General features: G+C 41.5%; 1 protein-coding gene across 5 annotated transcripts in view; it reads left to right on the forward strand.

Moving 5' to 3' along the window:
- Positions 1–15,411, forward strand: part of FCRL5 (Fc receptor like 5) — a 63,389-nt gene that overhangs the window by 13,641 nt on the left and 34,337 nt on the right. For all 5 annotated transcript variants that reach the window (XM_061402636.1, XM_061402626.1, XM_061402630.1 and 2 more), the window contains exons 2-7: positions 2,981–3,001; positions 5,021–5,275; positions 6,366–6,617; positions 6,907–7,185; positions 9,487–9,765; positions 14,212–14,475. In XM_061402636.1, coding sequence (XP_061258620.1) covers positions 2,981–3,001; positions 5,021–5,275; positions 6,366–6,617; positions 6,907–7,185; positions 9,487–9,765; positions 14,212–14,475 — 1,350 coding nt within the window. The remainder of the gene's footprint in view (positions 1–2,980; positions 3,002–5,020; positions 5,276–6,365; positions 6,618–6,906; positions 7,186–9,486; positions 9,766–14,211; positions 14,476–15,411) is intronic.

The raw sequence follows: 15,411 nt of genomic DNA on the forward strand, positions 1-15,411 counted from the left end.
TTTCCCATTCTGTTGTTTTCTCTATTTCATTGCATTGATCACTGAGGAAGGCTTTCTTTTTTTTTTTAATTTTATTTTATTTTTAAACTTTACAATATTGTATTAGTTTTGCCAAATATTGAAATGAATCCACCACAGCTTTCTTATCTCTCCTTGCTATTCTTTGGAACTCTCCATTCAGATGGGTATATGCTTCCTTTTCTCCTTTGCCTTTCACTTCTCTTCTTTTCACAGACATTTGTAAAGCTTCCTCAGACAAACATTTTGCCTTTTTGCATTTCTCTTTCTTGGGGATGGTCTTGATCACTGCCTCCTGTACAATGTCATGAATCTCCATCCTTAGTTCTTCAAGCACTCTATCAGATCTAGTCCCTTGAATCTATTTGTCACTTCCACTGTATAACTGTCAGGGGTTTGATTTAGGTTATACATGAATGGTCTAGTGGTTTTCCCTACTTTCTTCAATTAAAGATTGAATTTGGCAATAAGGAGTTCACGATTTGAGCCATAGTTAGCTCCTGGTCTTATTTTTGCTGGCTGTATAGAGCTTCTCCATCTTTGGCTGCAAAGAATATAATCAATCTGATTTTGGTATCGACCATTTGGTGATGTCCATGTGTAGAGTCTTCTGCCCCTACCAGCTATCAAACAGTTTTTCGTCTGTAAAATGGGGATAATCATAGAATTTTCCTCATAGGGGTAGTGACAAGATTACATGAAATAACATAGGTGAATATCTACCATATAGAATACACTCAAAAAAGTATTTGTTGTTGTTGTTTGTCATTCAGTTGCTAAGTTGCATTCAACTCTTGTGACCCCATGGACAGTAGCACACCAGGCTCCTCTGTCCTCCACTGTCTCCCACAATTTGTTCAAACTCATATCCATGCTTTGACTATATGGACCTTTGTTGGCATAGTGACGTCTCTGCTAGCCTGAACAGTTTCTTGTCTGTAAAATGAGGACGATCATCAAACTTTCCTCATATGGATAGTGAATAGATTACATGGAATGATATAGGTTGCATATCTACTATATAGAATACACTCAGAAAAACAATCACTACTTATAGAACAATACAAAATCCATGGTGTCAAGGTTTTCAGAAAATGGCAAATAATCCATTGTTCTGATTATAACACTTAGGTTTGGATTACTTCTCCATTAGCCCCATGTGGACAGAAATAATATCCCTTTTGCTCACTCCTGGATTTCCATTGCCTTGTCCAGTTCCTAGATATGGTTAGACAAATTCCACAAATTCCTGTTGAATGAATGACTCAAGTCTGTTCCTCATTGGAATGTGTAATTAATGTACAAACCTGTCAGTTTTGCCTTCTCTGCCTCTTGATTCCCCCTTTCTCAAACCTGTATTCTCTCAAACCAGAATTGAAAGAGAGACATGTACCCCAGTGTTAATTGCAGCACTGTTTACAATACCCAGGATATGGAGGCAACATAGATGTCCATCAGCAGATGGATGGATAAGAAGTTGTGGTCCATATACACAATGGAATATTACTCAGCTATAAAAAGGAACCCTTTAGAGTCAGTTTTAATGAAGTGGATGAAATTGGAGCTTATTATACAGAGTGAAGTAAGTCAGAAAGAGAAAGACAAATACTGTATTTTAATGCATATGTATGGAATTTAGAAAGACAGTACCAGCAATACTATGTGCAGGGCAACAAAGGAGGCACAGATGGAGAAGAAAGGAGAACAGATTTTTGGATTCAGTGGGAGAAGGTGAGGGTGGGATGATTTGAGAGAATAACACTGAAACATCTACATTACCATATGTAAAATAGATGACCAGTGCAAGTTCGATGCATGAAGCAGGGTACCCAAAGGCAGTGCTCTGGGACAACCCAGAGGAATAGGGAAGGGAGGGAGGGGTTCAGGATGTAGGGACCACAGGTACCTGTGGCCAACTCATGTTGATGTATGGCAAAAACCATCACAATATTGTAAAGTAGTTATCCTTCAATTAAAATAATTTAAAAAACCCATATCCTCTCAAGGAGAGATACTTACTGATCTAGTACTTCTAATTAATTCACTGTTCAATAATCATTTATGAAACAGGTCTGATGAGTTAGGCACTGTTATAAATTCTGTGTGGTGTATGGTGAAAATAAGAAGTCCCCGCTGTCATGCAGATTCTATTGTAGAGAAGGGAAAGTGAACAAACAAACAAGATGATTTCAAATAAATACTCTGAAGAAAATTAAGTATCATTATATCTTGCTCTGCCTTCTCTCTGGTCCTTCTGCTTTACCTCTTCCAGAGTGCTCCAACGAAGATACAATTTTTAATCTTGTCACTCCTCCTCTTGAAACGTTTCCATGGTTCCCTGTTACTTTTATGATGAAACTATAGCTGCTTACCTCTCATAACTTAGACCCTGTCTGCTTGTCCAATCTGATTTCCCTTAAATTCTCTACCTTCCAGAACCACTCTCCTACCCAGATGAACACCCAGTGCTATTTCTTCACATCTGGGGCCTTTCTGTCTCGACTGACCTCCCCATCATCTCTTCCCACACAGAAACACCTTTCCCTGGCTGACTCCTATGTTCTCATCCAGTTTTCTCAAGCATCACTTCCTTTGCTACACACTCGCTCCCACACACAGACCCTCCATATTGGGATGGGTGGCCCTTCTGCCTTTATGATGCCCCCATGTGTATTTTTAGTATTTACACCCTGTATTATAATACTTATTCTTCAGGTTTCTGTTTACCACCCACCCCGCCCAATTAACTTCTTGCTACCAGATACTATTTTTTAAATTCATCTTAATAGTCCAAGCACAATGACCAGTATATATATATAGACATTTGTTAAATGACTGTTATATTTTTAAAATAAATTCTAACGAAAAAATAATAAGTGAATGGGAAAAAAGCAAGCATTACTTTTGAAAAGCCAAAGAATCTCTGCTCTGTGCTCATCTCTGACTCTTTATATTTTTACAGCTCCTGTCGGTGGACAGTTTGGTGAGTTCTCCTTATGTTCTTCAGTGTCACTGGATAAAGAGTGTCTCTCTAATAAATATGAAATACTTGTGACAATTGTCTGAGGATCTCTAATATCTCCTGTTTCTCTCGCTGACATCGACAAGGATGTGAAAGTGTCACCCGGTTTACTGGCATTGCCCTACGGCCTGGATAGCTATATAGTCATCCTCAGACCCTTCCCAGGAGAAGTAGCAAATGCTCAAGCAGCTACAGGCTTTCACTGGGCCCTGCACTTACTCCTATTGCAAATGAACCTCAGATCACAAGGCAGGACATCTTAACTCCATGTCAAATGTTTAGGACTTGGGATAAGATGTTCTCCAGTCATCAAACTCAAAAAATTGCTCTGAAAACATCACAGTGGGAATGTTTCATTCTCTACAGTTTTCTCTCCAGGAAATGTGTGGAAAATAGATCATCCAACAGATGGGCCCTTAAAAGGAAGAAATGCACAATAAGAGGAGATTGGGGGAGAAGATAAATTGTCTGTTTCCTACATTTTTTTAGAGTTCTGACTCTTCATTGACATTCGTTTGGATCAGAGGGTATCTTGGATATTTGAAGACCCATGAATAGCAAGAACTGTCTACAACCTCTCTCCTGTCCAAAATCAGATGCATCAGTGTTTCATCCTTGTCTAGATCATCTCTGGATTCTAGCTAACACCTTGTCCATTCCTTGCTTTACCATAATTATCTATGATAGACTTTTTATTTATTTATTTTTGATAGTGAAACAGTTAAGTGTTTATTAGGAGGAAAAAGGGTACAGTGCATGTGGATAGATACACGGGCAGACAGAGAGAGAATTGCTCCATCATGGTAATTTAAATCACTTACATGGGGCATTTCTTCCTGGTTCCCTTTGGCCAATCACTTTGATTTACCTGTATTTGATATATCTAAGGATCCTCCCATGTGTGTGTACACATCTCTTAGCCAAGATGGATTGTGGTGAAGAGACCTATGTGTAGACTGAGCATCGCTCTTTTTTTTTTTTTTCTGATAGGCAAGAAGTAAATTTATTAATATAGGGTGCTTGTAAGAGATGCAAACGGACAGGCGAGGGAGCTCTGTCCCGAGGATTGAGTGGGCTACAGTTTTATAATGAAAAAAAGAGGAGGGGAGAAGACCTCCTTCTTCAAGTACATGTAGATGCAGACATAAGGCATACATCATTAGCTCCTCCTTCATATTAGGCAGAAAACTGTCTGACCCTATGAGGTCAAACTAGGATTATCATATTAGTGGAAGGGTGGTGACAGTTCTTCCATCTAGTGGCCTGGGGCATATCTGTGGTTTTGTTTATGGTTTTATAATTAAGCAAGCTTGCTTCGTTGAACAATGTTCCAATAGCTTTCTTGGGCTATCATTAACTTTCAATGGCCTCCCAAAGTTTCCTAAGTTTCCTTCTCTATCTATAGTCCCCTACTAGGATCATCACTCTCTTTTGACTTCCAAGGAGCTTTCTAGTTGGGAAGGCTTTCTTGACTTTGAGAATGAGAAATATGTGGTCTTATCTTTATCTTTTTCTGTATATCATCTATAAAATGAAAGTGCTAAGCAAGTTAATCTCTCAAGCTTTTGTCAGTGCCAAAATCTTAATATGATTTATCCCTTCTTTTGTGCAAAGTGCAAAACTGTGATTTTAACAACTCCTTGTGAAGTTCTTATGAGTTTATGAACATGATAAAGTGGCAGAGGATGACTTTTTCCAGAATGCAATTCCATAACAGACTAACCAACCATTTTTCCTATTGACATTTGGCAGTGAATCTTGCTGGTATTGCAATCTTGAAATCTCTTTGCTCACTGCCATTCCTCAGCAGTCACTTTCTCCTGGGTGAGAACTCTGGTTGAAACAAAGCCATGAACAGTGACCTTCCTGGGGATTTCTTGGGGATTCTCCAAAGTCAAGGCCTCTAGACTGTGCCTCACAAACCACTGTGATGGGAACTGTAGGCCACTCCACCTCAGATTCTTTCTTTTTCCTCCACAGCAAGTGAAATAAAATCTGTAATTTCCCTCCATCCTCCATGGACCACTCTCTTCCAAGGAGAGACTGTGACACTGACTTGCAAAGCATTTCAGTTCAATGCACCACAGAAAAGAAAATGGTACCGTTGGTATCTTCCTGGAGAAATACAAAGTGAGACAACAGAAAACACCTATGAGGCCCGTGAATCTGGAGGGTACAAATGCCAGGCCCAGGACTCACACTCAAGTGACCGTGTGGACTTGCTCTTTACTGCAGGTAGGAAAGAAATGAAAGAAAAAAAAAGTTTAGGAATAATAAAGTGACTCAAAACCCAGCTGCATTTACTAATTCAAAAGCTCTAGAAATAGGGTCCAAGAATTTATATATTTTACAAGCTCCTCAGGTAAAAGAAAATTTGAGAAGCAATTTATTTGAATGGTTTCTGAATCTATGTTTAGTTTGAGGCTTATAAATTTATTTGGAATAAAAATCTATGTGAGGATTTATTAATATTTTATAGATAGGTAGATAGAAGATAGAGAGGGAGTAATTTCCATTTCTGTCCTAAAACCACCTATTTTGAATGAATTTGAGGCAGTTATATAATCTTTCTAGTTATAATATAATGCTCTTTAAGTTAGTGAACAAGGAACAGTATAGTAGCAAAGAGCTAAGAAAATGCTTAGCCTCTTTGACCTGACAATTCTTCTCTTAAGAACTTACCTACTGAAATAGTCATAGATATATACAACCAAAATTGAAGAATCTTAAATGGTCAAGAAGAGAAAAAATTCATTAAATATTCTTACTGACATTGAAGGAAAATGTAGTCATTGAAAACCAGGTTAAAGAATGATATTGATGACATAGGAAAGTATTCATAGTAAAGTAAGTGAAAAGCAAATTATCAAGTGGATAAATACTTTAATTTCATAAAAAGAAATACATACAGACTCTTATATACATGCACAGAGATAAAAGAAGTAGAAAAATATATGCCAAAATCTGGTGAGTTGATAAGATTAATTTGCATTTCTGTTTTAAGCATTTTCTCAAGCATATGTGTTCCTTTTAAAGCGAGGGGGAAAAAAGGGATTTCCCTGGTGGTCCAGTGGTTAGGACTCTGTGCTTTCATTTCAGGGAGCATGGATTTGATCCCTGGTTGGGGAATTAAGATCCCACAAGACATGTGGCATGGCCAAAAATAAGTAAATTAATTAAATAGATAAAATCAGAAAAAGAAATGATGATTACTTTAAGAATCCTTTTCCCTAGTTCCCAGGCTTATAAAATCTTTTAGAATAATAGCAAAAAGAAGGGAGAAACAATCAGAAGAAACAAACAACCGCCCTTGTGTTTCCTACAGCCAGCCTGATCCTGCAGGCTCCATCTGATGTGTTTGAAGCTGACTCTGTGGTTCTGAGATGCCAAGCAAAGGCAAACGTAATACTAAATAACATGACATTGTACAAGAATGGAAAAGTCCTGCAAGTCCTTGACAAAACTTCTGACTTCCATATTTATCAAGCAAGTATGAAGGACAATGGTGACTATCACTGTAGTGGATTTAAAGATACTCACTTGGTTTCTTCAAACAAAATTAAAATCGTAGTCCAAGGTAAAGCGTTCTTTATTTTGTGAAATAGGTTAGTCAAAATGAGGACTCCTGAGATTGTAGAGGATAAAAAGGGCGGTCTGAAATACTACTGAATCTCAGGGAGCATTCCTACAAGGCATAGAGAAAGTACTGTTGTGCTTTGGGCTGAAGGATATTAGTAATCAAAGGCGGCATCTTTTCTGCCTGCTTTTGTATGTTCTGCTTGCGGGTGCGGAGGATGAACTGTGGTTTTCTCCAAAGCAGTTCCAAGCCTCACTTTGCTGAGAAATATTGTGATCCTTCTCTCTAGAGCTGTTTCCAAGTCCCGTGCTGAAAGCCAGCTCCACCCAACCCACTGAGGGGAACACAGTGACCTTGACCTGTGAGACCCAGCTCTCTCTACAGAGGCCAGAAAGCCAGCTCCTGTTCCGTTTCGTCAAAACATCCATGTGGTCAGAATGGAAAATCTCCCCAGAATTCCAGTTCTCTCCCATACGTAGAGAAAACTCAGGGTCTTACTGGTGTGAGGCACGGAGATTGAATTCCCTTGTCCAGAAACAGAGCCAGGAATTACAGATACAGGTACAAGGTGAGTGGTAGTGGGTTCTGAGATTTGCCAGAATGGGGCTGGGAAGGGCCGGGCAGAATGACACAACAGTTTGTTTTTCTTTCAGTACTGTGAGACACAACTCGTTCTTTTTCCTCTGAAGTTAGGCTTCCTTGACATCATTTTTTTGTCTTTTTTCCTGGTGGCCCTATAGGCATGGGCTTCCCAGGTGGTGCTAGTGGTAAAGAACCCGCCTACCAGTGCAGGAGACATAAGAGCCCCGGGTTTGATCCCTGGTGGGGAAGATCCCTTGGAGGAGGGCATGGCAACCCACTCCAGTATTCTTGCCTGGAGAGTTCCATGGACAGAGGAGCCTGGTGGGCTACAGCCCATAGGGTCACAAACAGCTGGACACAACTGAAGTGACTGAGCACACACACATATACTATAGGCATAAACCACAGAGCCCTTTGACTGAGCTAGATGGACTCTGCTTAGCCAGATGGACAGATTCTTAGAATGCTAGATGCCTGGAGGTGAGCACTTAAGAATAAGAAAACTAAAGGACAAGAGCTTGGGGAACAAATATTTCTAACTAGATGTATTTAGGGATGATGTTGTTCCCACTGGGCTTCCCTTGTGGATCAGATGGTGAAGAATCTGCCTGCAATGTGGAAGACCTGGCTTCGATCCCTGGGTTGGGAAGATCCCCTGGAGAAGGGAAAAGCTGTCCGCTGCAGTATTCTGGCCTGAAGAAGTCCATGGACTGTACAGTCCATGGGGTCGCAAAGAGTCGGACATGACTGAGTGACTTTCACTTTTACTTTGTAACCCTATTGCTTTTTCCTAAGTCTCTGAAACTGTATAGGTCTTCAAGCATGAATGCCAACCAGTGGTCAAATGCCTCTTCTGATTTATTTTGACCTATTGATATCTCATAGGAGCACTAGGAAGGATGCAGATCTGGGGTGCATGCTCTCCTGAGTGAGGAAATAGTGAAAGTGGTTAGCATTCTCCATTAATTTGCTCCCATTCCCAAGCAAAAGAGACGGTTCCATGTTTCTTCCAAACTGTCTGAAATTGAAAGTGTTAGTTGCTCTGTCCTGTCCAACTCTTTGCGACCCCATGGACTAGAGCCCACCAGGCTCCTCTGTTCATGGAATTCCCCAGGCAAGAATACTGGAGTGGGTAGTCATTCGCTTCTCCAGGGGATCTTCCCAACCCAGGGATCAAACCCGGGTCTCTCACATTTCAGGCAGATTCTTTACCATTTGAGCCACCAGGGAAGTCCTTGAAACTGTCTAGATATTATTAATCTTTGTTTTCTAATCATAGGCAACATTTTTTTCTTAGGTATATGATTTGGTCTGGACAATTGAGAGGAAGTAGAGGATGTTACTCAACAGTTGCAACACAGTGATTTCTAGCATAGGATCTCCCTTCATGTTACTGATGGAACCCAGACCCCAAATCCTACTCCTTATCTGTTCCCAGGTATCTTCCCTTGTTCTTCAAGCCTGCAAGATGACTCAAAAAGGCATTGCCCTTAGCCAATATCCTAGTGTAAAACCATAACCACCTGGAGTGTAGAACACTTTCATCCCAGATTTTCCTATTTTAGGAGGACTGTCACAGGTCCACCTCCTCTGACCATCTAACTGACAGGCAGAGGTGTTAAGAAGTGCTTACTCCAGGGCAAGCTTGCTGTATATGTCAATGATTGATTTCCAACAAAGCACCGAAGTTGTCACAGCTGCAGAGCAAGTACCTCCAGTGCCAAGTCTTCCTGTCCTTTCCATCCCGACCACTTCAATGTTAGGCACTGGGTGTAATTTCCAGGATGACCGGCCCATGCTCTGTCAGGTAGGGCATAAGGAGAGGGTGGGCATTTTATTCCTTGTGGAATAAATGCTTCCTGGTGGCTCAGATGGTAAAGAATCTGTCTGCAGTGTGGGAGACCCGGGTTTGATGCCTGGGTTGGGAAGATCCCCTAGAGAAGGGAATGACTACCCACTCCAGTATTCTTGCCTGGGGAATTCCAGGCAAGACAAAGGAGCCTGGTGGACTCTAGTCCATGGGGTCACAAACAGTTGGACAGGACTGAGCAACTAACACTCTCAATTTCAGGAACTGGCTCCACCAGTTCATTAGGAATTGAAGTTCTCTCAAACCATTGTCTCTCCAGCACTTTCTCCCTCTTCCCAAGAAGTCTCAATTCCACTGCAGGTCAACTTCCCATCAGGTCAGCAGACTTAGCCCTTCCCATTCGGTGACTCTTCTTCTGTGTCTCATTCTGTGACACCCCAATGCCAAGAATCCCACATGTCATTTTTATTCATTTAGAAATTGTTCGTGACGTCCGAATACACTCCCACCCAGAGTTCGTGTTTGAAGGTCAGGAGCTGGTTCTCATCTGCTCAGTAAATGGAGTTCCAAGGCCCATCACAGTCTCCTGGTACAAAAAACAACCCAGCCTTTGGAAGGACAGAGAGCTTCAAACTTCCTCAAAAACAGAATTCAAGGTCCCTGTGGTGCAAAGCAGCGATGCTGGAGAGTATTACTGTATTGCCAGAAACGGTCGCTTTTCCCTTGAGAGCAACTTAGTGATCATCAGTGTGAAAGGTGTGTCTGCCAAGTATCATTTGCAGAACAGCTTTTCAAACTCTGTAAAGACCATGAGGTGGTTGAGTGGGAGTGGGTGTTGATTGTTGCCAATAATTTACTGCTATGAATAATCTACCAGAAGTTAGATTAACAGCAGGGGGATTTAGGGGTAGAATGGGTTGTGGGAGCTTTTGGAAACTCCTAGAAATGGAGGACAGAAAAAGTATTCAAGGACTGGCATATGTGTGGGATCTTCATATTTAAAAATTTCTTTTTAAATGAAATGGTTCTTGAACAAATAGAATTTTAGAGCTGGAATGATCTGGGACCATGTCTCTTGATAGGAGGGCCCTCTTTCTCTTGTAGTAGGTCACATTCTCTCCATGTCCTCACATAACCTTTCTTCCCTGTCCTTGAAGAGAGAGAGGTCTCTGGTATCTTCCTCTCCTGTAAGGACGCTAGTCCTATCTGATTAGGGGGTCAATCTTCTCTTATGACCTCACTTAACCTTTGTTGTTCAGTCTCTAAGTTGTGTCTGACTCTTTGCAACACCATGGACTGCAGCATGCCAGGTTCCCCTATGCTTCACTATCTTCCAGAGTTAGTTCAAATTCATATCCATAGTCAGTGATGCTATCTAATCATCTCATCCCCTGCCACCCCCTTCTCCTCTTGCCCTCAATCTTTCCTAGCATCAGGGTCCTTTCCAATGAGTTGGCTCTTTGCATCAGGTGGCCAAAGTATTGGAGCTTTAGCTTCATCATCAGTCCTTCCAGTGAATATTCAGGGTTGATTTTCTTTAGGATTGACTGGTTTGATCTCCTTGCAGTCCAAAAGACTCTCAAGAGTCTTCTCCAGCACCACAATTTGAAAGCATCAATTCTTCAGCACTCAGTCTTCTTTATGGTTCAGTTCTCACATCCATACCTGGCTGACTACTGGAAAAGCTATATCACTGATAACTATACAGACCTTTGTCAGTAAAGTGCTATTTCTGCTGTTTAATATGCTGTCTTTTAGGTTCGTCATAGCTTTCCTTCCAAGGAATAAGCGTGTTTTAATTTTATGGCTGCAGTTACCATCTGCAGTGATTTTGGAGCCCAAGAAAAGAAAATCTGTCACTGCTTCCACTTTTTCCCCCTTCTTTTTGCCATGAAGTGATGGGACCAGATGCCATGATCTTCATTTATTGAATGTTGAATTTCAAGCCAGCTTTTTCACTCTCCTCTTTCACCCTCCTCAAGAGGCTCTTTAGCTCCTCTTTACTTTCTGCCATTAGAGTGGTGTCATCTGCATACCTGAGGTTGTTCATACTTCTCCTGGCAATCTTGATTTCAGCTTGTAATTCATCCAGTCTTGCATTTCACATGATGTGCTCTGCATATAAGTTAAATAAGCAGGGTGACAATATACAGTCTTGTACTCTTTCCCCAATTTTGAACTAGTCCATTGTTCCATGTCTGGTTCTAACTGTTGCTTCTTGACCTGCATACAGGTCCCTCAGGAGACAGGTAAGGTGGTCTGGTATTTCCATCTCTTTCTTTAAAAAACAAAAAAAGTTTTATTTACTTATAGCTGCACTGGGTCTCTGTTGCTGCATCTGGACTTTCTTTAGTTGTGGTAGGGGCTACTCTTCATTGAAGTGAGGGCTATTCTTTGTTGCAGTGAGCAGGCTTCTCATTGCAGTGGCTTCTTTTGTTATGGAGTATGGATCTAGGTGCTCAGGTTCAGTAGTTGTGACAAACAGGGCTAGTTGCTCCATGGCATGTGGGACTCTTCCTGGACCAGGGATAAAATCTGTATCCCCTGCATTGCAAGGCAGATTCTTAACCACTGGGCCACCAGTGAAGTCTGGTATTCCCATCTCTTTAAGAATTTTCCATATTTTGTTGTAATCCACAGTCAAAGTCTTGAGCATAGTCAGAAGCAGATGTTTTACTAGAATTCCCTTGCTTTCTCTATGATCTAATGAATGTTGGCAATTTGATCTCTGATTCCTCTGCCTTTTCTAAATCCATCTTGTACCTCTGGAAGTTCTCAGGTCACATATTGCTGAAGACTAGATTGAAGGATTTTGAACATAACCTTGCAAGTGCATGAAATGAGCACAACTGTATGGTAGCTGGAACATTCTTTGGCACTGCCCTTCTTTGAGATTGGAATGAAAACTGACCTTTTCCAGTCCCGTGGCCACTGCTGTTTTCTAAATTTGCTGAAATGTTGAGTGCAGCACTTTGACAGCACCATCTTTTAGGATTTGAAAAAGCTCAGCTGGAATTCCATCATCTCCACTAGCTTTGTTCATAGTATAGCTTTGTTCATAGTATTGCTTCCTAAGGCCCACTTGACTTCACACTCCAGGATTTCTGGCTTTAGGTGAGTGACCACACCATTGTGGTTATCCCAGTCATTAAGACCTCTTTTGTATAGTTCAACTGTGTATTCTTGCCACCTCTTCTTAATCTTTTCTGCTTCTGTTAGGTCCATACTGTTTCTGTCCTTTATTGTGCCTATCCTTGCATGACATGCTCCCTTGGCATCTCCAACTTTCTTGAAGAGATCTCTAATCTTTCCCATTCTATTGTTTTCCTCTATTTCTTTACACTTTTCATTTAAGAAGGGCTTATCTCTCCTGGAGAAGGAAATGGCAACCCACTCCAGTATTCATTCCTGGAAAATCCCATGGACCGAGGAGCCTGGTCGGCTACAATCCATGGGGTCGCAAAGAGTCGGACATGACTGAGCAACTTCTGTGTCTGTGTTCTGTGTATCTCTCCTTGCTGTTCTCTGTAACTCTGCATTCAGTTGGGTATATATTTCCCTTTCTTGCTTACCTTTTGCTTCTCTTCTTTCCTCAACTATTTGTAAACCCTCCTCAGACAACCACTTTGCCTTCTTGCAGTCCTTTTTCTTGGGGATGGTTTTGGTAACTGCCTCCTCTACAGTGGTGTGAGCTTCCATCCATCATTCTTCAGGCACTCTGTCTACCAGATCTATTCATCACTTTCACTGTATAACCACGAGGGATTTGATTTAGGTCATACCTGAATGGCCTAGTGGTTTCCCCTACTTTCTTCAATTTAAGCCTGAATTTTGCAATAAGGAGCTCATGATCTGAACCATGGTCAACTCAAGGTCTTGTTTTTGCTCACTGTATAGAGATTTACAATCTTCAGCTGCCAAGAAGCTGAAGCTTCAGTCATTTAACCTTATTTCCTTAAAGGCTCTATCTCCAAATACAGTCATATTGGAGGTTGTGACTTCAATATATGTATTAAAGAGGGACACAGTTCACTCCATAACACCATCCCCATTGGCTTTGAATAAGTGTCTCTATCTTGTGGGCTTCATCCTTCAACCAGTTCAGATACTATCATACTCCTTAATATGTCTGCAACATCTCTCTCTCTCCTTTCTTGATCCCCAGCATCTGTAGAACTCACCATTTTTCTCTTTTCTTTCTTTATCCATTGAATCCCCATACGCTTGAGTTTCCAATCAATCGTAGTAGTTCTCAAATAATTCCTCTATCCCAGGGTTATGGAGATATCTGTTGTTCCCATCAACAGTTAATTATTTTCAATAACCAATGTGCAAATCCATGTAGGATACAGCAACAGGTAGTAACATCAGTTACTCCAACCATGTAACTATGGTTACTACACCACCCCAAACTACCCTACCTCCTTTACCAGTATCTAACACCATCTTACCCTCAGTACTGTTAAGGTGGTTGTGGTAGTGATAGGAAAATAGCTTTGATAGAGCCCTGTGCTGTTCCCTTCATTGATGGCAAGCTCCAGTTCCACTTTTAAGGAGTCGATGTTATTTAACTTTGGAACAGGAGTCAGGAGACAGACTTAGGTCCTGTCTGGCCCTGAAAACATCCTGATGAGTTACCACAGACAGATCTCCTAACCTCTTCCTGACTCAGTTTTCTCACCTATAAATAGAGAGGGTCAGGCTGGATACAGGGAGATTGTAGGAATGGAGAAGATTCTAGAAGAGTATGTGAATGTCTGACAGAAAAGAGAAAGGGGCAGAGGCCCGAGGCCAATCCCAGCAAAGGGAAAAAGGAGAGCAGGGACTGACAGGAAGACTAAGAGTGGCTTGGGCAGGTGAGGGGACAAATCTTCCAAGTCATATGGCAGAGGGAAGGAGCAAGGTAAATGTGTCAGTCTCATGGTAGCAAAATCAGGGATTTCTTCCCCAAGAACATCATTTCCCCTGGAAAATTGGAGTCAGGTCACCTAACAAGGGGAGATAGGAGAGGAGAAGGGCCAGGTCTGATGGAGAAGGAGAAGACCAACATGGAGAATAGGAAAGAGCTGGGGAGAAAAGTCAGGAGACGGTGAGCTGCCCTGAAAGCCAGTGGACATGAGACTGGACATTTCATTAGCCACTGATTGACAGCTTCATGAAGTGTCAGGAGCAACTGTTAACTAAGTTTTTTCTCTTCCTCAGTCCCTGTGTCTCAACCTGTCCTCACTCTCAGACCTCCTGGGACCTGGACTCTTGTGAGAGATAAGATAAGCCTTCAGTGTGAAGTTCAGAGAGGTTCTCTGCCTATCTGGTACCAGTTTTTTCACGAAGATGTGTTGCTTATGAAGACAAAATCTACTTCAGAGAGAAAAATGTCCCATAGATTGTCTCTGACTGAAAATCACTTTGGAAAGTACTACTGCACAGCTGACAATGGCCTTGGCCCTCAGAGAAGTGAGGCTGTGAGTAAGTAAGCCTCCCTATCATTAGTAAGCCCAGGATCTGTTAGAGACCTATACTTGGCCTCTATCCCTGACTGCTCCAGAAATGTGTTCCCACCTTCAAGTTTCACCTACTTTTTCATCTGGCCAAACCATTGTCCTTCTCAACACCCCAGCTCACTGAGACAGCTATCTGCTGCTTTTGAGCCTGGTCCCTTCAGCAGCCCGTGTGCCACAGTGCCCCTGGCTGCCTACACAGCAGCTCTGTCTTTCCTGGACCCCAACCTCTGAGGAGTCAAGTGCTTCTCTCTTTTTGTCCTCTTGTCTTGTGAACCCCCCAGATTCCTGATTTTCATCCATTACACTGTCCCCTGTAGCCACAAAATAAGTTCTCCCTGAGGCACACAGATTTGTCTCTTGTCCTTTTCATATCAGATACTGATCATTTACAATGTACAAAACCAAGTAAGATGTAAAGACATGGAGCATGATCATAGTTACTTCAAATATGACCCTCTTTTTAAGAAAATGTTTATCAGAGTGTAGTTGAATTACAGTGTAATGTTAGTTTCAAGTGTACAGCAAAGTGGATCAGTCATACATAAATATATACACATTCATTTTTAGATTCTTTTCCAATATAGGTCATTATATAATATTGAGTTAAGTTCCCTGTGCTTTACAGTAGTTTTTAATTAGTTATCCCTTTTATATATAGCAGTAATGTATATGTCAGTCCCGATCTCCCAATTTATTCCCTCCCTCACTCCTTTACCCCCTGGTAACCACAAGTTTACCATAAGTAAACGATAAGTTTAATTCAACATAACCACATTGAGTAAGCTCTTTTAGAGTTGGTTAGGTAGCAATGTGAAAGGGGCCCAAATGGGGAAGGGCTGGCAGCAGATCAAGGGATAACCACTGTGAGCCAAGAGGAACTCACCTCTGCTTGCCTGATTTA

Source organism: Bos javanicus, chromosome 3, assembly GCF_032452875.1.
Source record: "Bos javanicus breed banteng chromosome 3, ARS-OSU_banteng_1.0, whole genome shotgun sequence".
In the NCBI taxonomy this organism is placed as follows: domain Eukaryota; kingdom Metazoa; phylum Chordata; class Mammalia; order Artiodactyla; family Bovidae; genus Bos; species Bos javanicus.